General features: G+C 45.7%; 1 protein-coding gene across 1 annotated transcript in view; it reads left to right on the top strand.

Moving 5' to 3' along the window:
• The first annotated feature begins 895 nt into the window (after window positions 1-895).
• The window catches only part of NID2 (nidogen 2), a 68,842-nt gene continuing 56,236 nt past the window's right edge, over window positions 896-13,501 (top strand). Inside the window, exons 1-3 of the mRNA XM_045450963.1 lie at window positions 896-1,680; window positions 2,336-2,644; window positions 13,266-13,498. Of these exons, the coding sequence (XP_045306919.1) occupies window positions 1,261-1,680; window positions 2,336-2,644; window positions 13,266-13,498 (962 nt within the window). The 5' untranslated portion in view covers window positions 896-1,260. The remainder of the gene's footprint in view (window positions 1,681-2,335; window positions 2,645-13,265; window positions 13,499-13,501) is intronic.

Raw genomic sequence — 13,501 nt, 5'->3', positions numbered from 1 at the left:
TACCCATGTCCCAAAGAAATGAGAATGTAAATGTGCAAGCACAAGTACATTTTAGTCACAACAAATATACAACTCTTCACAGTGGGAGGCAGCCGACTGCTTTGGGCCAGTTTTCCATTTTGTGTTGATTCTGTGAGTCTCACAGTCTGATCTCTTCAGAGTTTTCAGGGCTTGGCCCTGTGGGCCCAGAAGGATTTGTATAACTGGAATAAACACCCACAAAAAGAAATGTGTCTTTTGAACATCCCTTACTTAAGGCGTTTCCAAGGGTTTGCTTTTTTTCCTTCTTTTTAAATACCTTTGTTTCCAACGACCCCATGGTGCGGGGAGGTGGGGGGGCGGGCAAAGAGAGAAAACAGACTATCTGGGAAATTTCAAGCTCCTGATAATAAAAGTGGTAATAAAATCTCGCTGGCTCCTGATTCGTCACAGAGGGGATATTTGTGGTGGATGGGGTTCCCCCACACCTAGCAGCTGGTTTCGAGGCTGCGCGGTTTCCAGTCCCACGGACCGGCTCAGGTTACCACCTCCCTGCTCACGGGGTGAGACACCCAGCGTACCCCCACCCTGGCGCCTCGCCCATTTCCGCTAGGTGCCCAAAGAGGATGCTTCATTCCATGCCCCAAATGGAGCCGATCACACACAGTAGTGTTTCATGGCCTTCCCAGGTGCTGTTTTCCCCGGGGAAGGTAAACAGCGCGCTCTCTCTCCCACTCTCTTTTTAAACGGCGCCTCTTGACCCTGACGAGTGGGTATTTCGGCCGGGCAGCCCAGTCTTCCCCGTCGGTGGCCTTTGGACGGGGGGTCGGAATTTAGGAATTACACCTCCCCCCGTCCCCCCGCCCCCGTTCATCTCCATACAAAGGCACGCTTCTCCGCAGGGCATCTCCGGGTGGAGCCACGGAGCTGTGGCTGCGACTATGCCTCGAGAACGAGGGGCGCCCGGGACCCCACCACCACCCCGTCGCCCTGCCAGCCTGCAGCTGCACACGCCACCGCGGGGTTCCCCCTTGGCGCTGAAGTCCTCTCCTGCGGCGCCGCTGCCCTCGGACTTGGAGGGCCATTTGGTCTTGGGGGAGGGGCTCGTAGGCCCCGCGGAGCAGCCCCTGCAGGAGGGCGGGAGCGAGCCCGGCCGCTCTCGGGTTGCGGAGGCGGAGCGGAGCGGCGCAGCACTCCCGGCAGCCCTGGCCGGAGGCTTCTACCTCGCCAGCCCCGCTGCTCCCGCGACCGCTGCCTTAGAAAACTTTTAACGAGAACCAGATGTGGCAGCCGCTGTCGAACTTTCCCCGAGCCGGCGATTGGTCCCCGGCCGAGGGCCGCAGCCAGTCTGCGCGCTGCGAGGGCCCGGAGTCCCCGCCCGCCCGGGCGCCCGCGGGGATCCAGGTTGGAGGCTGGCGCGGCGCAACTAGCGGGCTGGCGGGCCGGGCCGGGACGCGCTCTGCGGCGGGGCAGCCCAGGAGCCGAGCCAGCATGCGGGGGGACCGGGCGTTGCCGCCGCTGCTGCCGCTGCTGTTATTGCTGCTGCTGTCCCGGGCCGCGGCGCTGCGCCCGGACGAGCTCTTCCCCTACGGGCAGTCTTGGGGGGACCAGCTCCTGCAGGAGGGCGACGACGAAAGCTCAGCCGCGGTGAAGCTGGCGAGTCCCTTGCGCTTCTACGAAGCTCAGTTCAGCTACCTCTACGTAAGTTCAGCCCCCGCTTGGTGTGGGAACCGTCAGATGTCTCGCAGCTTCTTCCCAGAGGTCCGTGTGGTGTGGCTCTCACCGAACCCCTGCCTTCCGAGGGGGAGGAAATAGTCCGCACGCCCTGCTGTCCCCGAGCGCCCCTGGGGTGGGAGCTGGCTTTGCAGCGATGCTGCTGTCTGACTTGCTTTTCTCTACCTCGAGAGGAAGAGCAAGAATTCAGACCCACAAATTCGCAGCCACAGAAGCGTCCCAGGCGGAAAAGGAGGTGGGGATGCTGGGGCGGCCAGTGGGGTTTCCAGTAAGGACCTCGAGAAGGCTGTGCGCGGGTGCAGAGCTGGTGTGTTCCCTCATCGGACCCAGAGGTTTCCTCCAGCGTGGTGCGGAAAGTGAGAAGATACTTCAGGGCTCCTGGACCTATCGCACCCCTCCGTGGGGGCAGAGGGGGTTGGTGGGACAGCGGCTAAAGTTGCGCTGGTCGCCCTGAATCAGGAATCGGGCTCCCAGCCGGTGGGAAAGGGGGAGCTTAAAGCCCGGGCCGGTTCCCTTCCCTCCATGTGGAGCAGGGTGGGCGCACACATTTGGACCTTTGGTGGCCGCCCGTGGGCCTCCTGCCGTGTACGCGACCGTCACCTTTGTCCCCCTCCTCCCACAGGTGGGCACCAACGGTATCATCTCCACTCAGGACTTCCCTAGGGAAACCCAGTACGTGGACGATGATTTCCCCACAGACTTCCCGGCCATTGCTCCCTTCCTGGCAGACATCGACACGAGCCAGGGCAGGGGCCAGGTCCTGTACCGTGAGGACACGTCCCGGACCGTGCTGGACCTGGCTGCCCGCTACGTGCGCTCAGGCTTCCCGCGCACCGCCGCGCACTTCACCCCCACCCACGCCTTCTTGGTCACCTGGAAGCAGGTGGGCGCCTACGAGGAGACCACACGCCGGGCGCCGCCCTCGGAAGAGGTAACTGAACCAGGAGTGCTGGGCCGCTGGGCCGCTGGGCCAATGGAGGGATGGGTTCCAATTCTGGGCTGGAACTCAGGGACTGGCCTGGAGTTTCTTCTGAGTCTGCTCTCATGCTGAACCTGCTGTATCTTGTGGTGGCACTTGGGCTGAAGTGACTGGGAAGTGGAGAAGGCTTCTTTAGGCATCCTCTGAGGATCTGAGAGGTGGCTACAGAATTCTAGCAAAGGGATCGCAGGGCCCCAGGGCAGATGCTGAAGGCCCTCCGAACACAAGGCGGTTCACTGTTTGGTTGTTTATTTTTAGAATCACCTCTAAGTATACAAGAATTATTTCTAATTATATGTTCATTGAAGGAAAAACATCAGCAAATACAGGCAATTTAAAGAACAACCTCTCATTTTCCTAGCACTCAAAGATAATCACTGTTAAACATTTTCATTTATATCTTCCGGAGGTTTTTTTCCCCCTATTAATATCTGTATTTATCTGTGACTGTCTATTAACAATAATGGGTTCACACTGCACACACTGTTTTGTAAACTATTTTTTCCACTACATAGTATATTGTCAATATATTTCATTGTCACGAAATACATTTCTCCGACATCATTTATAATATCTGTATAATATTCCACACAGTGAATTGACCGCTGTGTTCAGTGGTCATTAAGATTATTTCCAGTTTTTCATCATTATGAATAATTTGGTGAAGCGCTTTTTTTTTTTTTTTTTTTAGCTAAATTTTTTGCACATATCCTTACTGGATAGTCTAGGAAGTGGAATTGACGGGCAAGAAAGAATACACTTTTTCTATTTTCTATTTATTTATTTATTTATTTATTTATTTATTTATTTATTTTAAAGTTTATTTATTTTTGAAACAGAGAGAGAGTGTGTGGGGGGGGGGCAGAAAGAGAGGGAGAAAGAGAGAATCCCAGGCAATCTTCATGCTGCCAGCGCAGAGCCCAATGGTGGGGCTTGAAACCACGAATCGTAAGATCGTGACCTGAGCCGAAATCAAGAGTTGGGCCTTTAACCGACAGAGCCACAAGCGCCCCTATTTTTATTTATTTATTTTTTTATTTTTTAAGAAAGCTTATTTACTTTGAGAGAGAGTGTGTATGAGTGTGTGTGTGTGTGTGCGTGTTTGCACGCACGCGCGCACAAGTTAGGTAGGGACAGAGAGCATGAGAGAGAGAATCCTAAGCAGGCTCTGCGCTGTCAGCACAGAGTCCCTCACAGGGCTCCATCCCAGGAACCGTGAGATCATGACCTGAGTGAAATTAAAAGTCCAATGCTCAACCGACTGAGCTACCCAGGCGCCCTGGGAATACACTTTCCATAAGGTTCTTGATAGCTTTTGCCAAATTGCCCTGCAGATATTAGTTTACGTGCACCCTAGTTTACAGGGGACTGCCCTCCATTTGTTTTATAGTGTCTACCTGAGCAACTAAAACAACCCAAGCGCTCAGTCTTTAGGCTTGGCAGCAAGATCTAAATATTCCAAATGGACCTCAGGTGGGATCAGGGTAGCTTGGCAAATGGTGAACTGTCTCATTCTTAGAATAGGTAAGGACTCCTGTGAAATTAGACCTGAATCTAAAATGGCATACTCGAAGGGCTGAAACTCTTATAATTTATTTCTATTTTAACTCATTATGTTTCTTAGCTGTAGAATGATGGCACATATCCTCCCTGAAAGATCAAGATCAAGTAGCTTGTCCACACTCCCTGAGTAGTTCAAGATGGTGGCTATTCTTGTTTTGTGTTCTGTAAGAGAAATATGCCCAGAAGGCTATTCTGAAAAGATCTAGAAAAAAGTGTTTGAATTTGTGGTGGGGTTTTTTTTGACATTTAATTTTTGTCAGGCAACATTTAGTTTTGTTCATTGAGTAATTTTTTTTTTTTTTTACAGATGTGGGTTTGACATTTCAATCATTCAATTCAACAGAATACATTCAATTCAAACAAATATATTGAGCACTTTCTTAGTGCAGGACATTGGGCTAGGTGGGGGGTTGGAGAAAGATGAATAAGGTAAGGCTCCCCATCATTATGTTGCACTCATTCATTCACTCATCCATTCGTTTTTGTATATCAGTTCAAAACACTTACCTGCAATTAAATCTACCACACCTATAATAAAAAACGTAGAAAATAAGAAAACAAATATTATTTACAATTTCGGTAACCAGAGGTTACCACTGCTAATACTTTGTGTTTTCTTCCAATCTCTTTTTGTAAACATATGTCTTATATGTGGCAGATATGTATGTGTGTGTATAAGTAATTTATATTTAAATGTAGTTAAGATTTATTCATCCAACAAATTGTTTTTTGTACACTAACTATATTTCAGAACTGGTATAGACACAATGAAAGGAAATACTGTTTACTCCCAAAGACCTCATAGTTTTAGTGAGGACATTGATTGTGTGTAATATAATATGATAAGTGTAATAGTATCTTCACTTAAGAAGACTAACGCTGACCCTTCCTGATTAGGGGACTCAATCTGGGAAGGTTTTTTTGTTTTTTTTTTTTAATTTTTTAAAAATGTTTTTTATTTATTTTTGAGAGAGAGAGAGAGAGAGAGAGAAAGAATATGAGCTGGAAAGGGGCAGAGAGAGAGGGAGACACAGAATCTGAAGCAGCCTCCAGGCTCTAAGCTGTCAGCATAGAGCCCGCAGGGCTGGAACCCGTGAACCACGAGATCATGACCTGAGCCAAAGTCGGACGCTTAACCGACTGAGCCATCCAGGTGCCCCTCAATCTGGGAAGGTTTTAATGAGGAAGTAGTTTTGAATCTGAGTTGAGCTTAGTGGAACAGTCTCAGAAGAAATAGCATGTGACATATCACCCATGTGCTGTAAAGTATAATGTGTTTTGGGCATTGCATGTGGTGCATTATTACTGAAGAAGAACGGTTGTTGGGCATGAGGATGAAAAGACCATGGGGTGGGGACAGATCATGTTCTGCTGGGAGTTTGGACTTGGTTCTTTGGCAGTGGGAAGGGTTTTCAAGGATTTTAAGCAGGGGATTGATTTTTTTTTTTTTCTAAAGTTCTTTTTGTCTGTATTGAGAGGGTAAGGGCTCAAAGGAAAGATTACTAAAACAATTACTATATATGGTGTTTATTCAAGCTATCTACTTAATTCTTGAAACAATTATTTTATCATACTGTCTTCCCACAACAGTCCTACAAGATGAGAATTATGTTTGCATTTCACAGATAATGGCAAATAGAAGATAATACAGTTGTCCAGAATTCTCCTCGTTAGGCAAAGGCAGGCTTAGAGGACACATTTCTTGATTCTTAGTTTTTTTAATTGCCTTTATTTTAAAGTAACCTCTACACCCAGTGAGGGTTTGAACTCACAACCCTGAGATCAAGAGTCGAATGCTCTACTGACTGAGCCAGCCAGGTGCCCCAGTTGTTTTTTTTTTGTTTTGTTTTGTTTTGTTTTGTTTTACTGCTTTTAACCCAGATTTTTCATGCAAGACCCATTTCCTTGGCTCGAGTGATGTTGGTGGACACAATAATAATTGTGCTTTTTCCACAGACTTCCAATAAATAAGGCTTGGTGTGATCTTAGTACCAAAAGAATGCTTGGAATCATATTTCATTCAAAGGAAGAATGAACTTGCAATGAAATTGGCTGCCAAGGATGCTATTGATGCCTTATTACTTCTAAATTAGTATTCCAATGCTCTAAAGAGAATTCAGCTGCATCTGTCTTACTTTTCAGTAGAATAAAGACAGATGATGTTGAATTGAGTGAGGCTGAATCAGGGAGAGGAACAGTTACACAGAAGTGCTGGTTCGGTGAAATCACAGTAGAGTTTTACAATTCCATTTTTATCAGAGCTCATTTGAAACCAAAAATTACAATACAGACAAGGTGAATTTGTTCATTATTTTTTCAGTTTCATCTGTAGCATAGGAATACTGCTCTCTCACCCAACTTTCAGGTGGTTGTCAAGACAATGACAATATAAAAACATCTTGAAAGAAGATATGGATTTTGAAAGGTTATCCAGTGACTTTGGAAGTAATGATTCAGCCTCATTCTTAGTTTTCTCACCTGTAAAATGTGGGAGCAATGCCTACCTTACAGGATTATTGTGAGAATTAGCTAATGTGGCATTTTTTAAACATATTTTTAAATTGTATTTATTTATTTTAACAAAGAGAGAGAGAGAAGCAGAGAGAGAGGGAGAAACAGAAAATACCAAGGAGGCTCCATGATCAGCGCAGAGCCCAACACCATGACCGTGAGATCATGACCTCATCCGAAATCAAGAATTGGTCGCTTAACTGACTGAGCCACCCAGGCGCCCCTAACTAATGTGGCATTTTTAGGTAGGATGACATTTTTAAGTAGTCCTTATATCCCTCTAGACCTAGTGGGTATGGTTGCTCAACCAATCTGTGTTCCTTTGTGTTGGCTTGATAGGACCAGATTCTAGTTTTTTAATTTTTCTATCTTGTAAGGACACTGTGATGTAAGCCCTTTGCATAAGGATTCTTTAAATGCTAGGTTTTCTGAATTGCAACTTTTGTCTGGTCTCTTTTGGGTGGGAAGTACAAGAAGATTTGTAGATTCCATCTCTCTTTTACTTTTCTAGTTAAAATCATTCCTCAGACATCGCCATATGCTCATTTGGCTTTGGGATTTGTTTCATTTCGAAAGGAGATAAGGGTTCTTCTGTTTGGAGAGAGGATGTTTTTTTCAGTTACCCGCATTGAAGGTTCTTCTGAATACTTTAAAGAGCCCTGTGATTTGAGTTCTTATTTTAATAGTTCTTTGGAGATAGATTTTGGCAAGCAGTAATCTGCCTTGCCTGAAGCACTGTGTGAGTTCTGTGTGGCTTTCTTGAACCCTGACACGCTAACCTGATGTCACAGAGTTGCCGGAAACTTGAAGATATCAAAGGAATGGCATCTTTACCATGTAAAACAATTTCAGTTGTTGCTCTTTCTTTCCATGGATATTGATAGTGGGTATGACAGGACATGGTACCTGATGTTGCAGGAATGGCCAGGGGTGATTGCAACTAAAAAAAAAAAAAAAAAAGAAAGAAAAAAATGAGTAGTGTTTATCAGTTCAGGTAATCTGAGATTCCTTGAACTGTCTTAGGTACCTCACTGGGCAAAGCAGTCATGGTATTGGCCTTCAAAGAACTTGTTGATGGAGGTAAAGAGGACTAGTGTTTACTTTAGCTATGGTTTTGGGGGGAGGGAGGTATTGTTTTGTTGTTGTTTGAGTGATGGGAGTTATGGAGAACTGGGTCACACAGATCTGTGTGACATGGGGGGATGTTCTGTTGGAATTTAAGTTGGGCTGGAAAGACGGAAAGAATGGACCTTGAGAATAAGGCAGCAGGAGAAATTGTTCCAAGTGAGGCTTTTCCTGAGGCCGGAGAAGTGGATGAAGGGATTGCACAAGATGGGCGGAAGGTTCCACTTCGGAGGCCTCACTGTGGGGACAAGGTGTGTTGACTTGTGTCACAGGATGATTGTGGTTGATGGAAGGGGTGGGTCCAGAGAGAAAATGGGAGGTAAAAGCAGGACTTTGTTGTAGGTCACTGACTTCTGGGGCTGAAGTCCAGAAGAGGAGAAGTCTGAGGTTCTATCTGAAAGAGTTTAACCTGACTCTAAGATATAGTTGTGAAGATGTACTAAACAGAGACATATATGGAAATTGGTTAATGAAATGCTGAAGTTTTGCTAAAGGCTAAGAGTCAGGAATGATGTTACGTTAGAGACTAGAGAATTTATCTCTGTAGGATTTAGGGCATAAAAATGAATGAAGGGAAGTCTTGTGTGTGACGGCAATGTATAGGTACTGGGAGATGGAGAAATCTGTTAAAGAGTGGAGATTAGTGCTTGCATCAAACACTGGAGGCCAGAAGTCAGTGATGCCACCGCTGTAGACAGCATGTGACCCTAAGGAAGACAGATAGGAAAGAGAATTTTGTGACACTTATAGGGAGTTGTCCTACTTCTTAATTTTCATTTTTTTTAAAGTTTTTTTGTAAGTATGTATGTATATATGTATGTATGTATATATTTATTTTAAATGTTTATTTATTTTTGAGAGAGAGACAGAGCATGAACAGGGGAGGGGCAGAGAGAGAGGGAGACACAGAATCCAAAGCAGGCTCCAGGCTCTGAGCTGTCAGCACAGAGTCGGATGCAGGACTTGAACTCACAAACCATGAGATCATGACCTGAGCCGAAGTTGGACACTTAACCAACTGATCCACCCAGACACCCCGAGTTTTTTTTAATTTATTTTTGAGAGAGAGACAGAGAGAAGAGGGAGCAGGGGAGAGTCAGAAAGAGAAAAACAGAGAGAGAATCCTAAGCAGGCTCCGCACTGTTAGCACAGAGCTCGATGCAGGGCTCAAACCCATGAACCACAAGATCATGACCTGAGCACAAACCAAGAGTCAGACGCTTAACCCTGACTGAGCCACCCAGGTGCCTCTTTCGTTGTAATTTTTGTAATTCACTATAGGCAAACTTGTTTGGGACAAGGCTGGCTGGCGCTGTTCTGATTTTTTGCCAGATGACCGAAATCAATTGCATGAATTGTAAACTCAGAAGTTTGTAGAAGGGCATGTTTTATATCTGCCAGCATGGCTCTGCTGAGCGTCAACACTGATTGGTGATGTCCCATACCTGCAGGGGAGAGTCAGACCCTGCCTGGTTTCTACTGATGACTCTGGCTTGTCTCTCTTTCTGATAACAAGATGGCAGAAACCTTGAAACAAGGCAGTCACTGGTCCTTCCTGTGCTGCCCCTCTTCCCACAGAGGTCACTCTCTCCTCCCTGGGATCCTAAGGAAGTTGGGAACCAGTGACCCTTTTGTGGGGTTTGGCGGCCCATCTGAAGGTTTGTCTTCAGAGACAGAGCATGTGGGGTTCTTGCAAAGGCGCTAGTCCAGGAATGTGAAGACCCTTCCGGTCTGGAAGCCAGTCGAGGGGTACTTTGGGAGGAGGACCCTTTCAGGACTGCATGAAGTGTGCTCTTTAGCAATTAGATGTAGAATTTTGTGGGGCCGAGACAGAGAACTTCAAAAGAAGTCATTTGGTGTGTGGGTGGTTTTTGAACAGCCAACCTCTTTTGGCCTCTACTTTGGGATCATAAATTCTATCTAAAACCCTCCTATTGGCCTGTTTCAGTGGAGACAAGTGGATTAAATAAAGGCTTATCACCTGTCTAGTAAGCACTTGGCTCAGGGATGGCATATAAAAGGCACTGAATAAATTTTTATTGGAATGAATTTTTTGACTGATTGACTGAAAGAATGAATAAAATAAAGTGCTAAATTCCCAGGCCCTGCAGTAAAAGTCAGACACTCCCCTTCACAGCTCTGTTTACTTTCTCCCTCCCTTCTTCCCCCATTCCCTTCAGTTCCCTCGCAGTCTCTAGGACCCCCCTCCTCCTTATCTTACAAAATTTCTCTAAACTCAGAACCAGGATGCTTTCTTCCTCACATTTGCCATAGGTAGTCAATGCCAGGAGCTTTGAAAGCTTAGATTATTACAACAGGTCCTTTCTCCTTCCTCGAGTACTTTTCTTTCCCTAGCCGAACTTTGTTGATTCTGACAAATGGGGTACTCTGAAGTTACAGAATCAACATTAATTGATGATGTAGTATGTGTTATGTAGAGATATGATGCAGAGTAGGCTTTGTTGACATTCAGCAGAAGTTATGGTTTCCTAGCTTTGAGACGTTCTAGAAAGCATCCTCTGCCTTTTGTTTTCGGAACAGTCGAGTTTGCTAATGAAACGATCCACAACTACAAAAATAACAAGTACACTAGTGCCTCCCCCCCCCCCCCCCCCCCCGCTCCACCTCTGCCATCTTTAAGTGTGTGTGCTTAAAGAAAGCAAGAAAGCAAGCAGGGGTGCCTCGCTGGCTCTGTTGGTAGAGCATGTGACTCTCGATCTCAGGGCCCCATTTGGGCGTAGAGATTACTTAAAAATAAAATCTTTAAAGAGGTGCCTGGGGGGCACCTGGGTGGCTCAGTCAGTTGAGTGTCTGACCTCAGCTGAGGTCATGATCTCACGGTCTGTGAGTTTGAGCCCCGCGTCAGGCTTTGTGCTGAGAGCTCGGAACCTGGAGCCTGCTTCATATTCTGTGCCTCCCTCTCTCTCTGCCCCAACCCACTCGCATTCTGTCTCTGTCTCTCTCAAAAATAAATAAACACTAAAAATAAATAAATAAATAAATAAATAAATAAATAAATAAAGGTGTGCCTGGGTGGCTGAGTAGGTTAAGCGTCCAGCGCTGATTTCGGCTCAGGTCATGATCTAGCAGTTCACGAGTTCAAGCCCTGCATCAGGCTCTGCACTGACAGTGTGGAGCCTGCTTGGGATTCTCTCTCTCTGCCCCTACCCCACTCACACTCTCTCTCTCTCTCTCTCTCAAAATAAATAAACTTAAAAAGAAAATAAAATCTTTTAAAAAAAAGAAACAAAGCAAGGTAAGTTTTTCCGTTAGAGAACAAAAAGAAAGGTTGTGTGCCTTCTTTTTTTCTTTAAAAGCGTTTTAACACCTGAATTGCTTTGTCCTATAAGCAAAACCTCAAAACTGTACTTTGAAATTAAGCTTGTGAAAGGAAGAGTAAACACTAGAAGAGTCTGAGCACCATATGGAGAAGGGCCATGGACAGAACGAAACGCAGGACACTTTCTTCTTGTTTCCTCTTTTATTTAGCAAGATGTGATGTTCTTCTCTCTGCCTGCTTTTATCTGTCTAGCAAAATGGAGAAATAATACTCCTTACCAGTAAATAAGAGTCACATTATTTAGGAAGTAGTGTTATTTATAAATACTTCCCAGTCCCCTACCAAATTGTAAAAGGAGGGGGATTTAGTGAGAGAAGCCTTCTTAGAGTCCTAAATATAACGTCTTTTTAAGATAAGGAAGTACCATTAACAGACCATTTGGGGTTGGGTGGAGATAGCCTTATGTAGGTAAAGGCAAAAAGTGTCTGGCTGAAAATACAAGAGTGAAATGAACTTTAAGGAGTGATTCTAGGGGCGCCTGGGTGGCGCAGTCGGTTAAGTGTCCGACTTCAGCCAGGTCACGATCTCGCGCTCCGTGAGTTCGAGCCCCGCGTCGGGCTCTGGGCTGATGGCTCGGAGCCTGCAGCCTGTTTCTGATTCTGTGTCTCCCTCTCTCTCTGCCCCTCCCCCGTTCATGCTCTGTTTCTCTCTGTCCCAAAAATAAATAAACGTTGAAAAAAAAAAATTAAAAAAAAAAAAAAAGGAGTGATTCTATAAGGACGTGGGTGTTGGGTTTGTGGCTAATTCAGTCTCTCACTCTGGTCTGCTTTGGCTCCTCCTGTGTTTATTAGCATTCACAGGCTGCCTCTGTGACGCCTCCCCAGCCCAACCCTAAGGTCTCACACACCCTCCTCTGGCCTCTACTATCTTCTCCGCCAACTCTCCTGAATTCCAGTCATGGCCGTTCTTCTCAGAAATAGTGAGAATGTCCTGGGCAGAAAGTCTCCCTTCCTTTGTTTCTTCAACACCAAGCACAATGTCTAGTGCTTTGTAGGCACATAGTAGGCACTTGGCTGAATTAATGTGCGAGTGGATTAATAATGGAGTTTACAAACACATAAACAGCTAACTATGCAAGATGAGGTGAATGCTAACGAGAAATAACCACAAAGGTGTTGTGGATGGTTGGAGAACAGAAATAAATCTACAGGGAATCACAAAATGCCTCAGAAGGATAGCGTTGGAATGTTAGGAAGGTTTCCAGGCACGGGGAAACATGAGCAAAAATACAGAAGCAGTAAAATACATTACACAGATGGGGAATGTTACGTAGCCCAATGAAGATGCAGTGGATCTAAACCTGGGGAAAGAGTTTAGGGCACTTACAAACCACCCTGAATGGCACGCTAAGGAGTAGTTAGGGTGGCCTAGTGGCACAGGGCATAGACTCTGGAGCCGGCTGGCCTGCCATCACGTACTAGCTACCAGCCCTTAGGCAGATCTCTTAGCCCTCAAGTCTTGTTTCCTGATCTGTGAAGTGAGGGTAGGCTAACTCGCGTGCTGGTGTGAAAAGGCGGCAGAAAGAGGAAAGAGAGCAAGGGTGTGAGAACAGTAAGGAGGCCTTTAGGTCATCCACTGGCTAACACCATGCCTGCCCATCACGGGTATTCAGTAACAGATGAATGAATGAATGAATGAATGAATGAATGATCCACATGAGCTCCTGGGACAGTGAACTAGGCCAGTGGCTGTGGGAATATACAGGTTAATTTTGGTCCTTGCTCTTAGCTCTTAAAGAGGTTTGGATGAGAACAATATGAAACCTTAAAAACATTATTTTTGTAACCTGTGTTTCTTACCTATGCACATTTCAAGTGTTAATCTAAATGATAAAAAAAGAATTGTAATAGTATAGCTTACAAAATTGTAACTTGGAGAGGAAATTGAGAAGAATATAATGTACAAAAGCAATTTGAAGGAATCCTAAGAAGGGCACAAACCCTTTGTATTTTATGATGCTTTGTCTGCATTCTGTTTTGTTTTTCTTTTCTGTTTCTTTTATTAAAAATATTTCCTATTTTTCATTTTTCATAGCGGAACACTTTCCAGGCAGTTTTGGCGTCTGATGAGTCTGATACCTACGCCCTCTTTCTTTACCCTGCCAACGGCCTTCAGTTCTTTGGAACCCGCCCCAAAGAGTCTTATAACGTCCAGCTCGAGCTTCCTGCCCGGGTGGGCTTCTGCCGAGGGGAGGTCGATGACCTGAAGAGAGAGGGTCCCTACTTCAGCTTGACAAGCACTGAACAGTCTGTGAAGAATCTCTACCAGTA

The sequence above is a fragment of the Leopardus geoffroyi genome, chromosome B3 (genome assembly GCF_018350155.1).
Source record: "Leopardus geoffroyi isolate Oge1 chromosome B3, O.geoffroyi_Oge1_pat1.0, whole genome shotgun sequence".
NCBI lineage: Eukaryota > Metazoa > Chordata > Mammalia > Carnivora > Felidae > Leopardus > Leopardus geoffroyi.
This window is presented reverse-complemented; position numbering and strand designations above follow the sequence as displayed.